At 35.0% G+C, this 20,544-nt stretch overlaps 2 protein-coding genes and 1 non-coding gene across 3 annotated transcripts; 2 read left to right on the forward strand and 1 right to left on the reverse strand.

Annotated features, from left to right (window-relative positions):
- The first annotated feature begins 1,638 nt into the window (after window positions 1–1,638).
- LOC146952902 (small nucleolar RNA R71) lies at window positions 1,639–1,745 on the forward strand. Its single transcript, XR_015025171.1, has one exon. It is a non-coding gene; the product is annotated as a small nucleolar RNA R71 (small nucleolar RNA).
- A 3,000-nt stretch (window positions 1,746–4,745) lies between these two features.
- On the forward strand, window positions 4,746–7,583 carry LOC146952903 (subtilisin-like protease SBT4.3). The gene is made up of 2 exons (XM_085743126.1): window positions 4,746–5,312; window positions 5,787–7,583. The coding sequence occupies exons 1-2, from the start codon at window positions 4,841–4,843 to the stop codon at window positions 7,526–7,528; spliced, it is 2,214 nt and encodes a 737-aa protein (XP_085599252.1). The 5' UTR covers window positions 4,746–4,840; the 3' UTR covers window positions 7,529–7,583.
- A 6,117-nt stretch (window positions 7,584–13,700) lies between these two features.
- LOC146952904 (GATA transcription factor 12-like) lies at window positions 13,701–15,508 on the reverse strand. The gene is made up of 2 exons (XM_085706969.1): window positions 15,051–15,508; window positions 13,701–14,574 (listed from the first exon to the last, which is right to left on the reverse strand). The coding sequence occupies exons 1-2, from the start codon at window positions 15,348–15,350 to the stop codon at window positions 13,852–13,854; spliced, it is 1,023 nt and encodes a 340-aa protein (XP_085563095.1). The 5' UTR covers window positions 15,351–15,508; the 3' UTR covers window positions 13,701–13,851.
- Between the last annotated feature and the right edge of the window lie 5,036 nt (window positions 15,509–20,544).

The raw sequence follows: 20,544 nt of genomic DNA on the forward strand, positions 1-20,544 counted from the left end.
ATAAACATGGTTAGTCTAGGAATGGATAATCGTTTGTTAGTGATATTAGGTTAACGTGTTTAAACCTTCAAAGATTATTAGACCACCTAAGGAATTAGGGGCTGTAGTTTGAGAAGAGGGTCCTAACTCAAAGGATTGATTAGGGCTATTTTGTTAACTATCGTGGGACTAGAAAATCATTCATAAGAATAGGTGCAGTATACCAATTAGGGGAACATAGATGATTCGAAAGACCTAAACTCATCTCTCTCTTATTCTTAAAAAGCAACTTTATTTTCTGTCATTAATTTTATGCAATTAAACCAATCAACTGCCTAGTGGCAAATCCAAATAACTTTTATACATCCTAAGTTCCAACGTAATTGAATTATTGAGATTAAAAACAGTCCTCGTGGGATCGATATTTTTACTACTTCGAAGTATTTGGTGCACTTGCCAAACGTCTATCAATCGCCAATTCACACAATTATCACATGAACACACATAGTCATGTACATACATTCACTTAGATTCACATAACCAAATACATGACTTCCAAATTTGCATGCATGCAATGCTATAGACGACTATGTATGCATGTGGTACCATTTTGGATACCAGAGTTATATTACCGAGTGATCCCACCGTCACTTTGGATATCAGAGGTATATTTCTGAGGGATCCCACCGTCACTTTTCACCATCACTTGACTGACCATGAATGCATGAACATATGACTCGACAATGCATATATTCATACGACTCAACAAACGTCATCAACAACATCGTCACTTTATTTATATTCACTGTCACTATTCATCATCATCATCATTTTTAATGTCACTATATCATCATCGTCATTTTCATCATCAATTTAACATCATCGTCATATTCATCATCAATATAACATCATCAAACATTTACCACTTCAAGGAAACAACACCTCTTCATTTAGCCAATTTGCATATTAGATAATTTGCCACTTACACTTAGTCAATATTTAATTCACATATCTCAACTATTATTCACCACTTTATCATCATCATATAACAATTTACAAGTCATTATGCCATAAATCATCAATTCACTAAGTTCGTCTATTTTCCATATTCACAAAGTCCGTCTATTTTCAATATTCACATAAGTTAAGTCTCATGCTCACATACATTCTCATCATTCATGCATGTTATCCCTATGTTCAACTTCATATTAGTTCAAGCATCACAATATTTATTCATTTGGGAAAACTCTATCTCATTCGAACTCATGTTCAAGTTTCCAATTCAATTCCATTTCGTCTCAAAAACAACATAAACAATTCAATCCTAAGCTAGAATTGAAAAGATATCAATTAACCATATCCATTATTCATATAATCTCATTCACTATTGCTTTCATAGATTTTGCATAGTTCATTGTAAAAGTTATACTAAAATTTCATGAAAAACGCAGCATGACCCACGTGTAGTTGGAGGATGAAGAACTAGTGATGGCTCTCTCGTCGGTCCACTTGTAATGATTTTGAGCCATATCTTCAATTAAGGCATATTCCTCCGTGTAGTTATTGTTCATTAGAGCTCCACCTTCAGCTGCATCAACAGACATCTTAGTGGTATAAGATAAGCCATTATAAAAGGTGTGGACAATGAGCCAACTCTCTAAACCATGGTGGGGACAAAGTCTGAGCATTTCTTTGAAACGCTCCCACGCATCATAGAGAGACTCCCTATCTTTTTTATTGAACCGAGTGATTTGGTCCATTAGTTTAGCAGTTTTGGATGGGGGAAAGAACCGAGCAAGGAATGCTTGCCTCATCTGATCCCATGAAGTAATGGAACCGACTTCGAGGGAATGGAACCAAGCGCTAGCTCTATCCCTTAAGGAAAAGGGAAAGAGATGAAGTCTTACGGCCTCTTGGTTCTCCTTCATGGTTCCATTAATTCGTAAGAAAACAGAGATGTGAAGATTGGGATCCTCGGTGGGGGATCCCGAAAATTGGTTTTGCTGCACCAAGTTAAGTAGGGCAGGCTTAATTTCGAAGTTGTCATCCTCAACCGTTGGGTACAGAATAATAGCTTGTGGCTCAGCCGTAGACGGCATTGCATACTCTTTGAGAGTGCGATTAGCCATGGCGGTATTATCTCGTGCCTCTCTCCTCCTTCTATGTAAAAACCTTTCGATCTCGGGTATGAGTACCACTCGATTTCTAGTTCTTCGCATAAAAGGTTGAGAACCCAAGAAGTTAACAATAACAGAAAGAAAAGAAAAATAAAAGAAAAATAAAAGAAGAAAAGAATAGAAAAAGAAAGAAAATTCTAATCAAAAAGAAAAAGTTAATTAAATTAGTTAACTCCCCGGCAACGGCGCCAAAAACTTGATAGGCCAAACCGCAAGTGCACGGTCTATCGAAGTAATAGTAGTAAAAGACTATCGTTCCGCTAGGGAGTTGGTCAATCTAATTAACTTTTAGAAAATGATTAGAGGAGAAAAGAGATTTAAAAGAGGAGGTTCAGTTGTTGAAAGTAAATAACAATTAATAAAAATAGTCTTGGGATCATTGGTTCGTCATAATAACAAACCCTTCACTAGACAAGACTTTAACTTCTAATTTCATGGTTTACACCTTAATTTCTAAAGACCGGTTTCCCTTTAGCCCCTCACCTTTCCGATGAAAGTCTGGTGAGAGTTTACCATTAGTAACCAAGCCTATTTCGCTGACTTGATTACTAGAAGATGCTTATAAGGATTGAAACTACTTGTGTCTCAAGAATTGCAAAGACTATTTCACTGCCTTTGCAATTCTTGTCTAAATTCACTTGTTCCAACATCAAAGCTCTGCTTTCGCATTATGAATTGATGTTTGAGATGATGGATTAACAATTATCAAACCCTCCACTTTCGCTTCTACAGTTTAATAATGGTTAATTCATGTTAAAGTGGTGAATTTAGATTAGAAATTAAAGTTACATGAAATTAAGGTTAAAGCATTGGTTCGATTAGGACTACGTCATTAGACTTATCCAATAATCCCAAGACAAAGAAGTCTACTCACTCATGTTCATCATAGACATAGGGGAAGAAGAGAGAAAACAATAAAATAAATTGCGAGAAAGAAAGTAAAGAAAAGAACTTTATTAAAATAATTGTTACTAAAATATTTTGAGAAAAGGTGAATGTTTATGATGGAGTGCTACTCTATTTATAGCTTTACAATTGACTTAAAATCTAAGCAACTATAAGGGCTAATCAGTAAAACTACAACAGAGTAACTTGGGTTTGAAGAAAAGCAGCAAAAGAGCATCTGGAGGGTGGCACGGTCGTGCCACATGTTGGCACGGGCCGTGCCAAGCTTCTGACTTTGTGGAGACATATTTTTTTCTCTGTATCTTCGTATTTCTGCACTGTATTTGCTCCAGTCCTCTTTCTTTTGCTCCAAGACACCTTCCACCATATATTCATTCCTGAAATAAAATAAAATGCAATTTAAAGTAAAAGATTCAAAAAGGAAATAAATTTGCAATAAAATAAAATCAAATCTAAATAAAACTAAACTAAATAATGCATTAAAATAGACTAAATTATGACTCATCAAGTATGAGTTTTTTTTCTTGTGTAAAAGTGAATAAAAGGATAAAAGTGGGGCACAAGAAAGAATATAAAAACAAGGAACACAAATAAAGGTACCATGATAAGAAGAGGGAAAAATCGTAGAAAGGAATAAAGGTAGCGTGATGCCATAAAAAGGAATACATATAGCATGATGTCCATGATGAGAAGAGGGAAAAGGTTGGAAGTTTCTCGAGAAACCACCTCCCTAAAGATAAGGTTGACAGTGGGGAATTTGAATGGATTAAGGTAGCATGATGTCATATAGAAGAGGGAAAAAGCCGTGGATGCTGAGAATACTTGATTAAACTACATGTGCACGCATGTGAAAAGTTTTCATTGTGGGGCCAAAGCTTTATTTATAGCTCAAAAACCACCGCCCCATAAAAAAGTTGAAAGTGGTGCACAAGAAAGGTATAAAAAAGCGTGAGCACAAATAAAGGCAGTGTGATGAGAAGATGAAAAAGTTGTCGAATGGAATAAAGGTAGCATGATGCCATGATGAGCAAATGGAAAAGATTGAACGGCTATGAGAACAACCACAACTAGTAGAAAAGGTTGCAAGTGGGACTCTAGAAATGAATAAAGGTAGTGTGATGCCATGATGAGATAAGAAGAAAAAAAGCCTTAGATGCTGGAATAGGTTCCTAAACTACAAACATGAGTAGATGAGAAGTTACCGATGTGGATCCAACACTTTACAAATGGGTCCACATAATATGGTGGGACTAACATAATTTTCATCTAATAAAATAATGAGTGATAGAGTATTTGTTGAAAGGAGAATGATTTTAACATTTCTCATTAAAATAAACTCCTTCCATCCGTTATTATGTGATCATTTGAACATTTAAAAGAAATTAAAAAAAGTGTATAAATGAAAGAAAGATAACGACACTTTTAATAAATTACCCTAATCACATTTTTGTGTATTTTTTTTGCCAAAAAAGTATTTGTACATTCTTTATTATCATAAATGTAAATGAGAAAATATTGAATTGAGAGTAATAAAAGCAATATTAATTAGAGAACACACTTGAAAAAAATTCAATCTTGTATTGAAAATTGAAAGGGTCAATTATTTTGCGTTACAAAATGGGTTACTTATTATGAAATGGAGGGAGTAATTTTTTTTATTCAATTGTCATATACTAATTAATTTTTTCTTATCAATTAAAAATATTTCCATTAATGTGATTTTCTTATGTGTATAAATACATTGTTTGGATTTGTGTTGAGTATTCCCCATTTCAAATATGGCAAATCATATTGTTGTTTTATCAATCTTTGTGCCTTTAGTTTTCACATCATTAATTACCCTGGTGTGTGATGCTATTGAAAGTGGCGATGAAAGTAGTAAACTTTACATCGTGTACATGGGCTCACTTCCTAAGGTAGTATCATATTCCCCAACCTCTCACCATATCAACTTGTTGCAACATGTTATGGATGATAATGACATAGAAAATCGCTTAGTTCGAAGTTACAAGAGGAGTTTCAATGGTTTTGCTGCCATACTCAATGATCAAGAAAGGGAAAAACTTGTTCGAATGAGAGGTGTGGTCTCAGTTTTTCCAAACCAAGACTTTCACCTTCAAACCACAAGGTCGTGGGACTTCGTTGGACTTCCTCACTCATTCAAAAAATATCAAACTATTGAGAGTGATTTGGTGATTGGAGTCATTGATAGTGGAATATGGTCAGAATCTAAAAGTTTCAATGATAAAGGTATATATATTCATAATCATAATCACTAAATCTTATATGTTATAATTATCATCAATTGTTTATTTCTTAATAATTATCATATGTACGAAATTTCACCCTGCTTAAAATTGTACATATTTAATTACTTAGAATAATTTGTGATTATTATATCTAGTTAATTTTTTCTTTTCATAGATTAATTAATAATGTTGTTTATCATGAGTATCTCAGGACATGGAAAAATATTATTGTTTATATCATAGGAAGACACTATAATATAATTGGAAGATTGTAATAACTAACTATATATGATGAGAACACACTTGGGTTGGTCTGATGACGTTGGCTTGAGACCTTGAAGTGTGCTCCTCTCAAGGTCTCAGGTTTGACTCTCCCCGGTGTCAATTTTGTGAGATAGTTTAGCTTCTTAACACACACACACACACACACACAATGAGCTTATTAATTCAATTATTATTTTTTATAATTGACTAGGTCTTGGTCCAATCCCAAAAAAGTGGAGGGGAGTTTGTGCTGGCGGTAGTGACTTCAATTGCAACAAGAAGATCATCGGAGCACGATTTTACGGCAGTGGAGATGTGAGTGCAAGAGATGAATTGGGTCATGGAACCCATACATCATCGATAGTAGGTGGACGTGAGGTGAAAGGTGTGAGCTTTTATGGTCATGCAAAAGGCATTGCAAGAGGTGGAGTTCCATCTTCAAGGATTGCTGCATACAAAGTTTGTGACAAATCAGGTTTATGTAGTGGTGTTGGTATATTGGCTGCATTTGATGATGCCATTGCTGATGGAGTTGATGTCATTACTATCTCTATTTGTGCCCCTAGTTCTTTTGATTTTTTGATTGACCCTATTGCTATTGGTTCTTTTCATTCCATGGAGAAGGGAATACTCACAGTGCAGGGTGTAGGAAATTTTGGCCCTATCCCAAGTAGTGTTTGTAGTGTATCACCGTGGTTGTTTAGTGTTGCTGGAACTACCATAGATCGACAATTCATTGCTAAGCTCATTCTTGGAAATGGAAAGACATATATTGGTAAGTCAATCAATATAACACCATCAAATGGCACCAAATTTCCAATAGTTACGTGTAATGCTCATGCTTGCTCTGCTGATGGAATTACATTTTCCCCAGAAAAGTGTAATTCTACAGACAAAAAGAGGGTGAAGGGTAAACTTGTTTTATGTGGATCGCGGTCAGGTCAAAAATTGGCTTCAGTGAGTAGTGCAATTGGTTCAATCCTTAATGTTTCATACCTTGGTTTTGAAACTGCATTTGTCACTAAGAAGCCTACACTTACTTTGGAATCAAAAAACTTTGTTCGTGTTCAACACTACACAAATTCCACCAAATACCCTATAGCCGAAATCTTAAAGAGTGAGATCTTCCATGACTTCAAAGCTCCTAAAGTTGTCACTTTCTCTTCGCGTGGCCCAAATCGTTTTGTTCCAGAAATTATGAAACCAGATATAAGTGCCCCAGGAACGGAAATCTTGGCTGCATATTCACCTTTAGCGTCACCCTCATCGGATATAAACGATAATAGAAGGTTTAAATACAACATATTATCTGGAACCTCTATGGCATGCCCTCATGCTGCTGGAGTTGCTGCATATGTGAAATCATTTCATCCAGATTGGTCACCTGCAGCTATAAAATCCGCTATCATGACAACTGCTATAACAATGAAAGGTACTTATGCTGATTTGGCCGATGAATTTGCTTATGGATCTGGTAATATCAATCCACAACAAGCCGTTCACCCTGGACTTGTTTATGACATCACTAAGCAAGATTATGTGAAAATGCTTTGTAATTATGGTTATGGTGCTGACAAAATTAAACAGATTAGTGGAGATAATTCAAGTTGCCATGGATATCCTGAAAGATCATTGGTGAAAGATATAAACTATCCAGCAATGGTTATTCCTGTACATGAGCATTTCAATGTAAAGGTTCATAGAACGGTCACAAATGTTGGCTTTCCTAACTCAACCTACAAAGCTACTCTCAACCATCATGATCCAAAAATCAAGATTAGGGTGGAACCGAAATTTCTCTCTTTCAAATCATTATATGAGAAACAATCATTTGTTATTATTGTTGTTGGAAGAGTAAAATCAAATCAAACTGTGTTTTCCACATCACTTGTTTGGTCAGATGGAATCCACAATGTCAGGAGTCCCATCATTGTGCAAATATTATCTCTGTAGTCAACCATGTTATTGTCATGGAAAACTAAATAAATGATTATTGAGTCTTCAATAATGCTCTCTATATCTTTAGTTTGTCTGTTGATTTATTTTTATTTTTATAATAGTTCAAAATTAATATAGATAACACTAAAACAAAAATGAATTTGCACAAAAAAATGAACATCGAAGAGACAATGATGATATAATAACTCGTGTACAACTAATTTTCTTTTGAACTAATTTGTCATTAGCTTACAAATTAATATAAAAATATATGCATGCAACATTATATTAAAAAGGAATATACAAATACTATTTTACACCACATTTATGATAATAAGGTAGTACTATTTTTTGGCAAGTATCCTAGGACTCCCGCTAAATATGAGATCCCCTCTCACTTAGCCGCGCGCGCGCACACACATATATATACAATTTTTCTCCAATTGTTTCTTTATTTTCTACAATTATGCAACTTTGATAAGTTAGGCATATAACAAATTAAGCCAAAAAAATTAAAAAATAAGCAAATTATAATTCTAAATCTAGTATGCATCCATTTCCTTCTTCTTTATTTTCTACAATTTTAATATATTTTTTTTCATTTCCTTCTTCTTTATTTTCTACAATTTTAAATTTTTTTCATAATATATTTTATTTTTTTATACAAAGGAAGCTTGCCAAAGAAGCAAGCCCCTAAATATATTATATAAACTCAAAAAAGATACAAGAGAGAGGGGGGACAAACAACCAAAACCCTCAAGAAACTAACAAAATCTAAAGTAAGGCAAGCCTAATCTATTTGTAGCAAAATCTTCCCTAATTTGATGAGGTACATGATCCCACCAAAAGGAAGTATTCAGACTTAGGCCTACATTAGCTAATTGGTCAGCACAATGATTTCCTTCCCTATAAACACGAGTAACAAAAAATGAAATTCTTGTTGTTAAGTGCATGCAATTTTCCCACCATGTTTTTGAGATGCCAAGGAACAATGGTTCTTGATTTAAATGCCAACGTCACTAACATGGAATCAGTTTCAAGCCAAATATGATTCCACCCTCTTTTATAAGCCAGCTCAATAGCAAACATTGCACCATGTAATTCTGCAACTAAAGCGTTTGTATTACCCAAATTATAGGCAAATGCTCCAAGAAATTCAGCTTTGTTATTTCTATAAATCCCCCACAAGATGATGGACCTGGATTCCCCACCGAGGCTCCATCTATATTGCAATTTATCCAATTAAAAACTGGTGGCTGCCGCATGATTTCTTTAATTCTAGGAGCATTACCAACATTCAACTTAACTAAGAAAGCTTTGAGAAGAACAAAGTCTGAGATAGATGAGTTTGCAACACAATTGGAATTATTACATGTCATAGTTGTACATGAGATTATCATATTGATAGCTGATCTGTATCTAATCCTTTTCTCATTGAATCTCAATTGATTTCTGCAGAACCAGATAGTGTTTATGATGTTAACGATTGCTGCTACTATGACAATTTTGCAAAGAGGGGACCAATTTCTCTGACTGAGTTGAATTGCTTCTTGTAAGGAAAAGAAAGTACACTGCAAATTGATGATGCAACTGAACCAGTGCCAAATAGAACCAGCAAAAGAACAATCCAAAAATAAGTGAGAAGTTGTTTCTTGAGCTTTTCCACATAAACTGCACATTGAAGGTAGATTGCATCCTCTTAAAAAGATATTGTCATCAATAGGGATTTTGTTGTGTAAACTTCGGGCAGCACTTTGGTGCCATTAATGGCACCGTGCCATTAAATCTGGACCATTAATGGCACCAAAATAGATGTGTTGTGTGGCCCAGATGCAATGACAATGTGTTTGTATGGCCCAGATTTAATGGCACGGTGCCATTAATGGCACCAAAGTGCTACCCGTAAACTTCTCCACACCATTGTTGACTTTGAAGGTGGAATTACAATATTCCATATGCATTTGGCCCAAGCTAAGTTCTGACCAGCATTGCAATGAAATTGATATGCTTCCTTGAAGGTCAAACCTCCATCATGAGAATGGTTCCAGATATATTGATCATCTCTATCATTGACAGGAATAACTATATCATCAATAAAGCTTTGTAAATTTGGGAAGATTTGTAATAGGTTTGGAGGAATGTTCCAAGCAGAATTAATGATGAACTGACTAACTGATGCTTTTAGAGAGGAATGCAAGTCATTTGGAATATTAAGAGCTGAAGCTAAAGGAGAGCCACACCAAGAATCAATCCAAAATTGATATCATTACCATTTCCAAGCAGCCAAGATGAGTTGAGCCCGACTTCATGTTATTTATGTTTTATGCTACTCCAAATAGAAGATGAAATGTGATAGGTAATAGGAGCATTGTGTTTCAGAACTATGTTCCTTACAAACTGAGCCCATGGAAGGTTAGATTGCAGCATTTCCTAACAAAGCTTGAGATTAGCACTTAATCTTTGAAAGAGATCTGACAATAAGAACCCCTCACCACTCACTCAATCTCAAGGAAACTCCCTTTGAATTCGAATATTTCTTCAAACTCTAACCGGAATTTACATATGAGAAAGATAAAATATTGGCACCAAATTAATAAGAACACTTCGACCCCCAATATTTGTTTCCCCAATAATTCAACCTCCTTGTAAGATTTTCGCACATCGGCTCCCAAATAGTGACTTTTCTCATATTCACCCCCAATGTTAGCCCCAAATAGTTAAAAGAAAAGGTTCCTTGACTACAATTAAAAAAATTACAAGTCATATCTATAAACAGACTCTCCACATTCACGAATCACGCCCATTGGACAACTTTTCCGAAAATTTACCTTCAGATGCTTTACCATCTCAAAACCTCTAAGAATCACCTTCAAAGTCCAAAGACTATCCACTGAAGCTTCCCTAACACAAAAAATTTCATCTGTATATTGAAGATGTGAAATTTTCGTATGGTCATTTTTCACTCTAAACCCCATCAATAATTTTGAGGAAATTGTATTCATCAAACCCCCAAAACTTTCTGCAACCAATGTTTTTGAGATGCCAAGGAACAATGGTTCTTGATTTAAATGCCAACGTCACTAACATGGAATCAGTTTCAAGCCAAATATGATTCCACCCTCTTTTATAAGCCAGCTCAATAGCAAACAGTGCACCATGTAATTCTGCAACTAAAGCGTTTGTATTACCCAAATTATAGGCAAATGCTCCAAGAAATTCAGCTTTGTTATTTCTATAAATCCCCCACAAGATGATGGACCTGGATTCCCCACCGAGGCTCCATCTATATTGCAATTTATCCAATTAAAAACTGGTGGCTGCCGCATGATTTCTTTAATTCTAGGAGCATTACCAACATTCAACTTAACTAAGAAAGCTTTGAGAAGAACAAAGTCTGAGATAGATGAGTTTGCAACACAATTGGAATTATTACATGTCATAGTTGTACATGAGATTATCATATTGATAGCTGATCTGTATCTAATCCTTTTCTCATTGAATCTCAATTGATTTCTGCAGAACCAGATAGTTTTTATGATGTTAACGATTGCTGCTACTATGACAATTTTGCAAAGAGGGGACCAATTTCTCTGACTGAGTTGAATTGCTTCTTGTAAGGAAAAGAAAGTACACTGCAAATTGATGATGCAACTGAACCAGTGCCAAATAGAACCAGCAAAAGAACAATCCAAAAATAAGTGAGAAGTTGTTTCTTGAGATTTTCCACATAAACTGCACATTGAAGGTAGATTGCATCCCCTTAAAAAGATATTCTCATCAATAGGGATTTTGTTGTGTAAACTTCTCCACACCATTGTTGACTTTGAAGGTGGAACGACAATATTCCATATGCATTTGGCCCAAGCTAAGTTCTGACCAGCATTGCAATGAAATTGATATGCTTCCTTGAAGGTCAAACCTCCATCATGAGAATGGTTCCAGATATATTGATCATCTCTATCATTGACTGGAATAACTATATCATCAATAAAGCTTTGTAAATTTGGGAAGATTTGTAATAGGTTTGGAGGAATGTTCCAAGCAGAATTAATGATGAACTGACTAACTGATGCTTTTAGAGAGGAATGCAAGTCATTTGGAATATTAAGAGCTGAAGCTAAAGGAGAGCCACACCAAGAATCAATCCAAAATTGATATCATTACCATTTCCAAGCAGCCAAGATGAGTTGAGCCCGACTTCATGTTATTTATGTTTTATGCTACTCCAAATAGAAGATGAAATGTGATAGGTAATAGGAGCATTGTGTTTCAGAACTATGTTCCTTACAAACTGAGCCCATGGAAGGTTAGATTGCAGCATTTCCTAACAAAGCTTGAGATTAGCACTTAATCTTTGAAAGAGATCTGACAATAAGAACCCCTCACCACTCACTCAATCTCAAGGAAACTCCCTTTGAATTCGAATATTTCTTCAAACTCTAACCGGAATTTACATATGAGAAAGATAAAATATTGGCACCAAATTAATAAGAACACTTCGACCCCCAATATTTGTTTCCCCAATAATTCAACCTCCTTGTAAGATTTTCGCACATCGGCTCCCAAATAGTGACTTTTCTCATATTCACCCCCAATGTTAGCCCCAAATAGTTAAAAGAAAAGGTTCCTTGACTACAATTAAAAAAATTACAAGTCATATCTATAAACAGACTCTCCACATTCACGAATCACGCCCATTGGACAACTTTTCCGAAAATTTACCTTCAGATGCTTTACCATCTCAAAACCTCTAAGAATCACCTTCAAAGTCCAAAGACTATCCACTGAAGCTTCCCTAACACAAAAAATTTCATCTGTATATTGAAGATGTGAAATTTTCGTATGGTCATTTTTCACTCTAAACCCCATCAATAATTTTGAGGAAATTGTATTCATCAAACCCCCAAAACTTTCTGCAACCAATAGGAACAAAAACAAAGCCAAATGGCCCCCTTGCTTTAGACATCTTTGGATGCTAATCTTCTATGTTAGACTTTCATTAACCGAAATTGACATGTTACCTCCATAAACACAAGCTTTCGTCCAACCAATCCACTTATTATTGAACCCGAATCTCCTCAACATATATTCTAAAATACCCCAATTCACCGAATCAAAGAGCTTTTCAAAATCTACATTGAGAACCAAACACCTCCTCCCGATTTTTTTAGCCAAATCCAACACCTCATTTACTACAACTAAATTGTGCCCTTTTAGGAATGCAAATTGTGTAGACAAAATCAAACTACTCATAGCTATTGATAACCTTCCGACCAACACTTTCGCCATATAATTTTGTATAAGCAACTTAATAACGAAATCGGCCTAAAATCCGTGAATTCAAAAAGGGACCTAACCTTGAGAGACAAAGTCACAAAATAAGGCAACAAGCTCTTTGGGATACATTCATTAACATGGAATTAATCAAACATAATATTTATCTTATCTTTAAACAAATATCAATACTCCTTTATGAAAGAAAAATTAAAACCATCTGAACCCGTATTTTATTACAATCATTATCCTTGATAATTTCCGCTAAGGAAAATGGTGCTATCAACCTAGTATTTCGAACCTCGGATAATTGCAGGAAAGGCACTACATCCAACTTAGGCTCTCCCTACTAGAATTAGAGACATGTTTACTAAATTAGTCCATGTCACACTGAACCCACATTCCTCAACTTTCAAGGCCCTAATAGAATTTCTCTTTGATCAAACCTTGACACGACCATGAAAATATATTGAATTAACATCACCTTCCCGAAGTCATCTAGCTCTAGATCTTTGAGTAAGACGAGTTTCTTTACAAGTTTCTACAACTCACAAAATTTACCTCTTCTAGCTTCCACCTCCATCAAAGAAAGATTTAGAACATCTCCTTTGACATCCAACTCTTTAATTTAATTTCATCAACTAGCCACAACACCCTATTCTCCAACCCTCCATACTCCTCTTTGTTCCACTCTTTGAAGCAACCTTTGAAGCCTTTGAGTTTTTCTTTTAGCACATAACTCATCCAACCATTAACCATTTGAGTTTACCACATGTCCTCCACCAAATATTCACCTTTTAATTAAGACAAAATTGTAATGGCTCTCTCACAACTTCAAGCGGACAATATCTTAAAAAAATGATACAAATGACTTGAAGAAAAAACATAAATATTACTATAAAAAAGGAAAAGATTGAGAAAAACACTAAAATTTCAAGTTAAGAAAAAATGTATAATCGCTAACAAAATTTTATGATGGAAATCAAATATAAAAAGTTGTATAACTCTACTACAAAATTAATTAACCGTGAGGCTCCACCATAGATGTTCTAAACTAGCACCTACTACATCATCTGCCTAAAATCAGGTCCCATATGTTGGTGAATCAAGTAATCATCATTGTTGGACATATCAAACATCATACTCTGATGTTGTAAAATCTGGTTTTGTTGGTGTTGGTGTGCCCGCAACATTTCCTTCTGCCTCCGTAGCTCCAACACTTTACGATGCGAGTTGGAGTGTTTGGTCAGCACAAATGTAGGGCTAGCTGCAGGCCTGTATTCAGGCACCAATCGACCCGACTTGTATCTTACACCACAAGCGTTGCATAATGTTTTCGGGCCATTAGGCCCGGTTCGCCATTGTGGTGTCTTGTCTGTCATACAATGCAGACACCTCCGACCATCTCCACCTGACCCTCCGTCACTGTCCTTTCTTCTTGGAGCAGTCTTTGCCTGCTTCCTTGGAACAGTGACGGTAGGTAAGGTGGGGGTGGGAATAAGGAGTTCTGACTCAGAAGAAGACGGTGTTGTTTGAGACAAAACAAGAAGACGTGAGCTCCAGTCACAAGGGGGCCCACGAGTCCTCTTGCTACGGGCCTTAGCTGGAACCAAAACTTCCTTGTTGAATATAGGACTGTTTCGGTTGGGTTGGGAAAGCTCACGGGGTTCTTCATCCTGGTTTCGCACCTTCATGCCCGATATCAGTTGCATCTTTTGAAGATCCTCGCTTGAAAACGATTCCTCATCAATATGGGAAATCCAGTCCAGGGCCGCTAAATCATCCTCCTATTTCAAATTTCAACACAAACAATAATTATTCCTCTATATATGCTCTTGAAACATTATTTGCTACGTAGTAATAATAATATTACATTGTACATAACTAATCAAGCATGCACATTTTATGTTCATATAGTCGTACTAATGCTTTCACGTGTACTATTTTGTGATACTCAATAATTTGGTAATAATTGAAACAAATGTTGCAATAAAATTTAGTTTTCGAACCGTGAAATGTGCCCCATTCTGTTGTATTTAGCCTAGCTAGTTGTTTTTTCTCCTGAAATTATTGGCAAAAAAGGGTTCAAAATCTTCAAATGCAATGTGATGTTATATGTTATACGTATGAGTTAGAAATTTACATGGAACTAATAGAATAAGTCAAATTAAACGAGTTACGAAAATGTGAAGTGTCTACGTGCTTTATATATATTTTTTAAAAAAAGATAATAATTGATAATGCATATACACATATAATATACCGGAACACACAGGTCTCCGGAGAAATGGCTGTCAGAAAAATTCTGACAGCCAATATCAGGAACGACATTAGGGTCGCACCCGGACAATGATGACGAGCTAACGCTATTGACAACGGTAACGGTGGAGGAAGAGGCGGTTGAGTTGATTGTGGCCGAGTCAAGGTTGGTGTCGGAAATGATGGTAGCGTCGTCGTCGACGTCATTGTTGAGGTTAAGGAGGTCCTCAACAATGAAATTGTCGGTAGTGTTGTTGTCGGAGGAAAAGGTGGTTTGGAAAATGTTGTTGGTTGTGCCTTCCATTCCTACGTAGGGAATGTAGTTTTAAGAATTGTATGATGTTTTTTTTTTTATTATGTGTTGGGAAAGTTGAAGCTAAAATTTATGAAGCAAGAAGGGAAGAGAATGAGTAAGTGAGAAAGTATAGGGTGACTAATATGAAGTTGTGGTTTTTAGTTAAAGGCTTGAGAGAGAGTAAAGGAGAAGAGGTTTGTTTATTTACTACCGCTTGAAGGGGACTTCATACACTTAAATTAGATTACTACAAAACTGACTCATTTTTTCAGTTTTTCTTTTTCTAAATTGCACATGTTTTGTTAAAGATGAATTTAAGATTTATTTAAATATTTAAAAAAAAAGATATTATTGTTTATTATTGTGATGGATTATTCAAAAGAAACACAAGAAAAGTCATATGTGACAGTATAATATAATAATAATAATCAACCAAAACTCCATGTATGATCATCCAAAATCTAATTAGTCAAGTCTCTCTATTTTTATGCATTCTTCCGGTTCTTGTATAAATTTTTCATATCCAATATTATTGCTTTTTTAAAATATTGTTACGTAATAATAACAAGAGGAAAAGAAGAAAAAAAATCCTGCCGCAAAAAAAATGAAATAAGTGGTTTTAAATTTTCAAATGAGTTGAATTTTTTTATTTTTAATATTTGAACTTTTAATTGAAATTCAATTCAAAGCCTTCGAAAGGAATTTGAGCTTGAAGCTACTTTGATGCCATTCATGACATCATTTGTTGTAATTAGGTTAGGTTTTGTTTGGGAGTTTGGAGGGGAAGGGAGGGGAGGGTTTTGGGGGGTTGGAAATATATAGAAAAATGGACAAAAAATTCAAATTTTTTGAAAGAACAGTTTTTTAGAGAATGATAAACTAATACTTATGATTAATATACTTTTAATTTTAAGAATATAATAACAACATAGATTGGATTTGAAAAATTCATATAAACCCTCCATAACCCCCCAAAACCCTCTCCCAATACAATTTTTGAGTTCCCCCAAATGAGAGGGATTTTTTATTATGAGTAAAAAATTAACCTCCAATGCCCTCTCCTCCCAATGTCTTCTATTTCTTCGACTTGTTCATCCCTTTTTTCCAAAACCCTCCCCTCCCCTCCAAACTCCCAAACAAAGCCTTAGGTGTAACATTTGAAATCTAGCAAAGCACGTCGTTTGAATTGGTTTTGCCATTTACACTTTTTCTTTTGACAAATATTGTCATAGTATATTTGAAAGTTTTTTTTTAAAGGATATACACATTTTTTTTAAAGGTAGAGGATATACATTGAAAATTGAAATATGTTAATTCAATGTTTTTTAATCATGTTCGTGGACGAACTCATGAATAAATTTTCAGTGAGGTTAAAAATTTTAGCGAACTAAATTACATTAAAAATAGCATAATTAGTTGAGTTTTTCTATTCACACACCAAGTATTTCTGGTTACACCCAAATTTACTTAAAAGTTTACAATAATACTAAAATTGCCCTTTTATAAAAAAAATCTTAAAACCTTAATTTTATTCATTGTCACTCTAAAACTCCACCCTCTTTCACCCACAAACAATCATAGATGATCAATCAATCTCTATAGAAGATAAAAGAGTGAATCAAAACATATTTCATTCATACTCGATTGCATATAAGTAAGTGATTTGATGGAAGGTTCATACTTGATATTTTATGCACCGTACAACGACGAAATTATTTGATGGTGGCGTTAAACATTAATTTACATTGTTGAGGTTAACTTAAATTCAGTTTAAGTAGGTTCATGTAAACTCAGTTTACATGACCTATTTAAAATGAGTTTAAGTCAAACTCAGTTTACATGACCTATTTAAACTAAGTTTACATGACTTACTTAAACTGAGTTTAAGTATGTACAAACTCGGTTTATATGACCTACTTAAATTGAGTTTTGGAAGAGGAAAGAAGGAAGATGCGTTAGTTTTCCGAGTGAATGGGGGACTTTGAAAATTTAAGGATAATTTTGTCATTTTAGGATGTTGCCAGGAATATATGAGGTGTAATTAGAAAAATTCTATTTAGTTATAACAACTAAATTTATAAATAAAATAGTCTACTTACCCATTTGTTTTTTTGAGGGATACTTACCCATTTGTTGAAAATCAGTTAAAATAACATCATTGCTAATTATTTTAAAAAAAAATATTTCTATAAAAGTTACAAAACGATCATATAACTGATAAGTGTAGTCATTGTACCAAAAAAATATATCATGGTACATATGGATTTAAGTCTTTTACTAATATGAATCGATGGAAGGTCGGGTGAAGGCTATGAAAACCGAGTTGGGAAAACTGATTCTTTCTCAATTTTACTGATTGAGTACATGAGTCTTAAGGATCTCAGATTGAGTCAAAGCTTAGTAAAAATGGACGTTGAGATTTAAAACTCATGCTCCGTGTTTATAGTACCATTAACCGCAAGGAGTGATGAGTAAGGAAGCACAGTCGAGGGAAGGTTGTACAATTAGGACCTTGCAAACAAATTATTCCACGAAGAAGGAAGTTGATAGCAAAATGCCAGGCACTGTGAAGTCCTCAACGAGGAAAACCAACACACTACTCACAAAATTAGCCGAACGAGGTTAGACATCGTAGGCCATATCATTTTGGCCAATAGAAATAAACTTTCCTATAATTACCTTTTATGTGCATTCTCAAGACACATCAATCAAACATAAATCTATGTTCACAATTTTATATCTTTATCAATCAGCCTTTATGTTTCTTTTCATATGCATTTCATAGTCTAGTTGCAAAAAAAAACTCAAATAATTGTACTTACCACTTTACTGAAGCAGTTAAGGAACACATAAATGAGGAATATAGTTCCTTTCCCAATGTTAATCCCTTGAAGAAAATGAAATGACAATTGAGGATATCAATTGATGCCTCTACTAAATTATTACTCCATCAACAAGTGGGACAATACAACCTTTACCATTGAAAAATCCAATTCTCAAGGTTAAGAATGTGTTTGGTGTATGCACCTGAGATCAGGAAAAAGGCTTAGCAATTTTAGTCAACTGTCATCAACAATAAATAGAAGGTTAGACCAACATATAGACCAAACGAGCCTTCACAATTGGTAAGAATGCCAACAGATGTGGCTCTTTTTAGTGTTTCTAAGCCACCAGCAATGAATACATGACATTATGTATAAAGTCGCTCAACAACTTGTTGATATTGTTAAACTAATGGTTCACAATGAGGTTCAACAAGCCAAGGAGATGAAGGCCATACAATTCAATTATGATGGCAAGTATGTTACCTAGCTACACGCCCACAAAGAGTTTTAACGGAACCAAGATCAACCAAGCACTACTACTAAAAGCTGGTTGATCGTTACTTTGGCAGGATCTTAGCAGGTTTAACTGATACCTATACAACAAGTACATTATGCTTCTTATAACGTTCAACCTTGTATTTTGGCCATGATTAACCCTAGGGTGCACCTAGTGACGAATGATTCTTACAATTAGGTTAATATTCAAGTTAGTCATGTACATATGGTAAAGAGGCCACCTATAGAAGTATGGCGAATTAGCATGCCACGAGTCTTGCCTTAAAGAAATATTACGTAGGTGAACATGTCTTATGCTAGACGATACGCTTGCGACCCAGTAACATGAATACAACATCCAATTTTATATTATCCAATTCAACAATCATTAGTAAATTATTCACCTATATTTACTAATCCTACAAGATACATGCCATGACAAGATGTAAATGTACAAGCCTTAGTGAGTTTAATTACACATAGTCCAACCGTTAGATATAATGGCGAACAACCATGGACTCTTAATTCATATCACCATTATAACACTTTGTTGGTTCTAGGAGATCTTTAGAGGGACAATTTTTAGCCAAACCAAGATCATCCATGGGGAATACCCCCACCTCAGGTTCAGGCTCAATAAGGTTTCCAAAATCCCCCAAAAAAAGTGAGGCGTCAGCCAGCTGAAACCAAGGCAAGACATCTTGGACCACTGTTGTTAGATCTTAACCTCATATTTGATATAATCAAGAGGTTTTTTGGGATACAACTGAAGCCCCCATGGATGAACATGTGTATAGGAAGACTTATTCTGAGTGTGTTAACAAATTAATTCATTTTCGTAGAGGTTATAAGACTCCTGACTTTTCAACCTTTTCTTGGGAAAATGGCAAATCAACCATGGAGCTCATTGGAAAATGTACAACGCAATGAAGCAAGGGAAACCAAAACAAATTCCACAAATTTCACTTGTTCCCTTTATCGTTGACATGAACATCATTTACGTGGTATTCCTGTATACAACCAAACTTGGTAAAAACTTAGGCAAACATGAGAAGATGCTTCTATGAAAAGTTCTATTACCTTGAGCTTGAGGTTACAACAACCTATTTAATGAATATGAAGCAACAAATGGATGAATCAGTTGTTGGCTTCATTAAATGTTCAAAAAAAATGGATGTGAAATGTTTTGGATAACTTCCTAACGTTGAATATGCATCATTGGCCATCAATGGCATGTACCCACAACTAAAAGAGAAATTGGTTGGGTTAGTTTGCCATAATCAAAAGAATTGACTTCCCTAGAAGAACACATAGTGAAATTCATTGAAGAGAAACAAAAGAGGTGTTCTAGCCGAGGGAGAGGCCTACACTTAGTCTCCATCATAGATATTGAAAATTATGATAATGATATGTCAGTTGATCCAATGGTAGACATTCTAACGATTGAGATCCTAAAAGTGAAAAGTTACACATGCCCTGCCTTAAGGTCCGCCAAAGGGAATGACATAAGTTCATTAGAAGATTGAGTGTTATAGGCCTTTGATAAAAGATTGACAAATTATTTGATTATCTTATTAAGTATAAGTAAATTGAGGACATCATAGGCAACTCGAACAACCACTCAACATTTAATTGCATTGCCATTTGAAAAGCTATTCAAAAGGTTATTAATGAGGGAAAATTTAAGCTAGCAAATAAGAGAATGGCTGAGATGGACATCGATGCCGATTCTTTCCTAGTCATGAAAAATGGCCATGGTATCATTCTCTGAGCCCACAAGTCTAGAACAACTGGGAAAGGGAATAAAGTAATCAAGCGTGATGGGCAATGTAAATCCATATCAGCTGAATAAGACTTAAGTGTTCGATAGGCTAGCCACCACT

The sequence above is a fragment of the Medicago sativa genome, chromosome 1 (genome assembly GCF_051527215.1).
Source record: "Medicago sativa cultivar Bolivia chromosome 1, Bolivia_mono, whole genome shotgun sequence".
Classification (NCBI taxonomy): domain Eukaryota; kingdom Viridiplantae; phylum Streptophyta; class Magnoliopsida; order Fabales; family Fabaceae; genus Medicago; species Medicago sativa.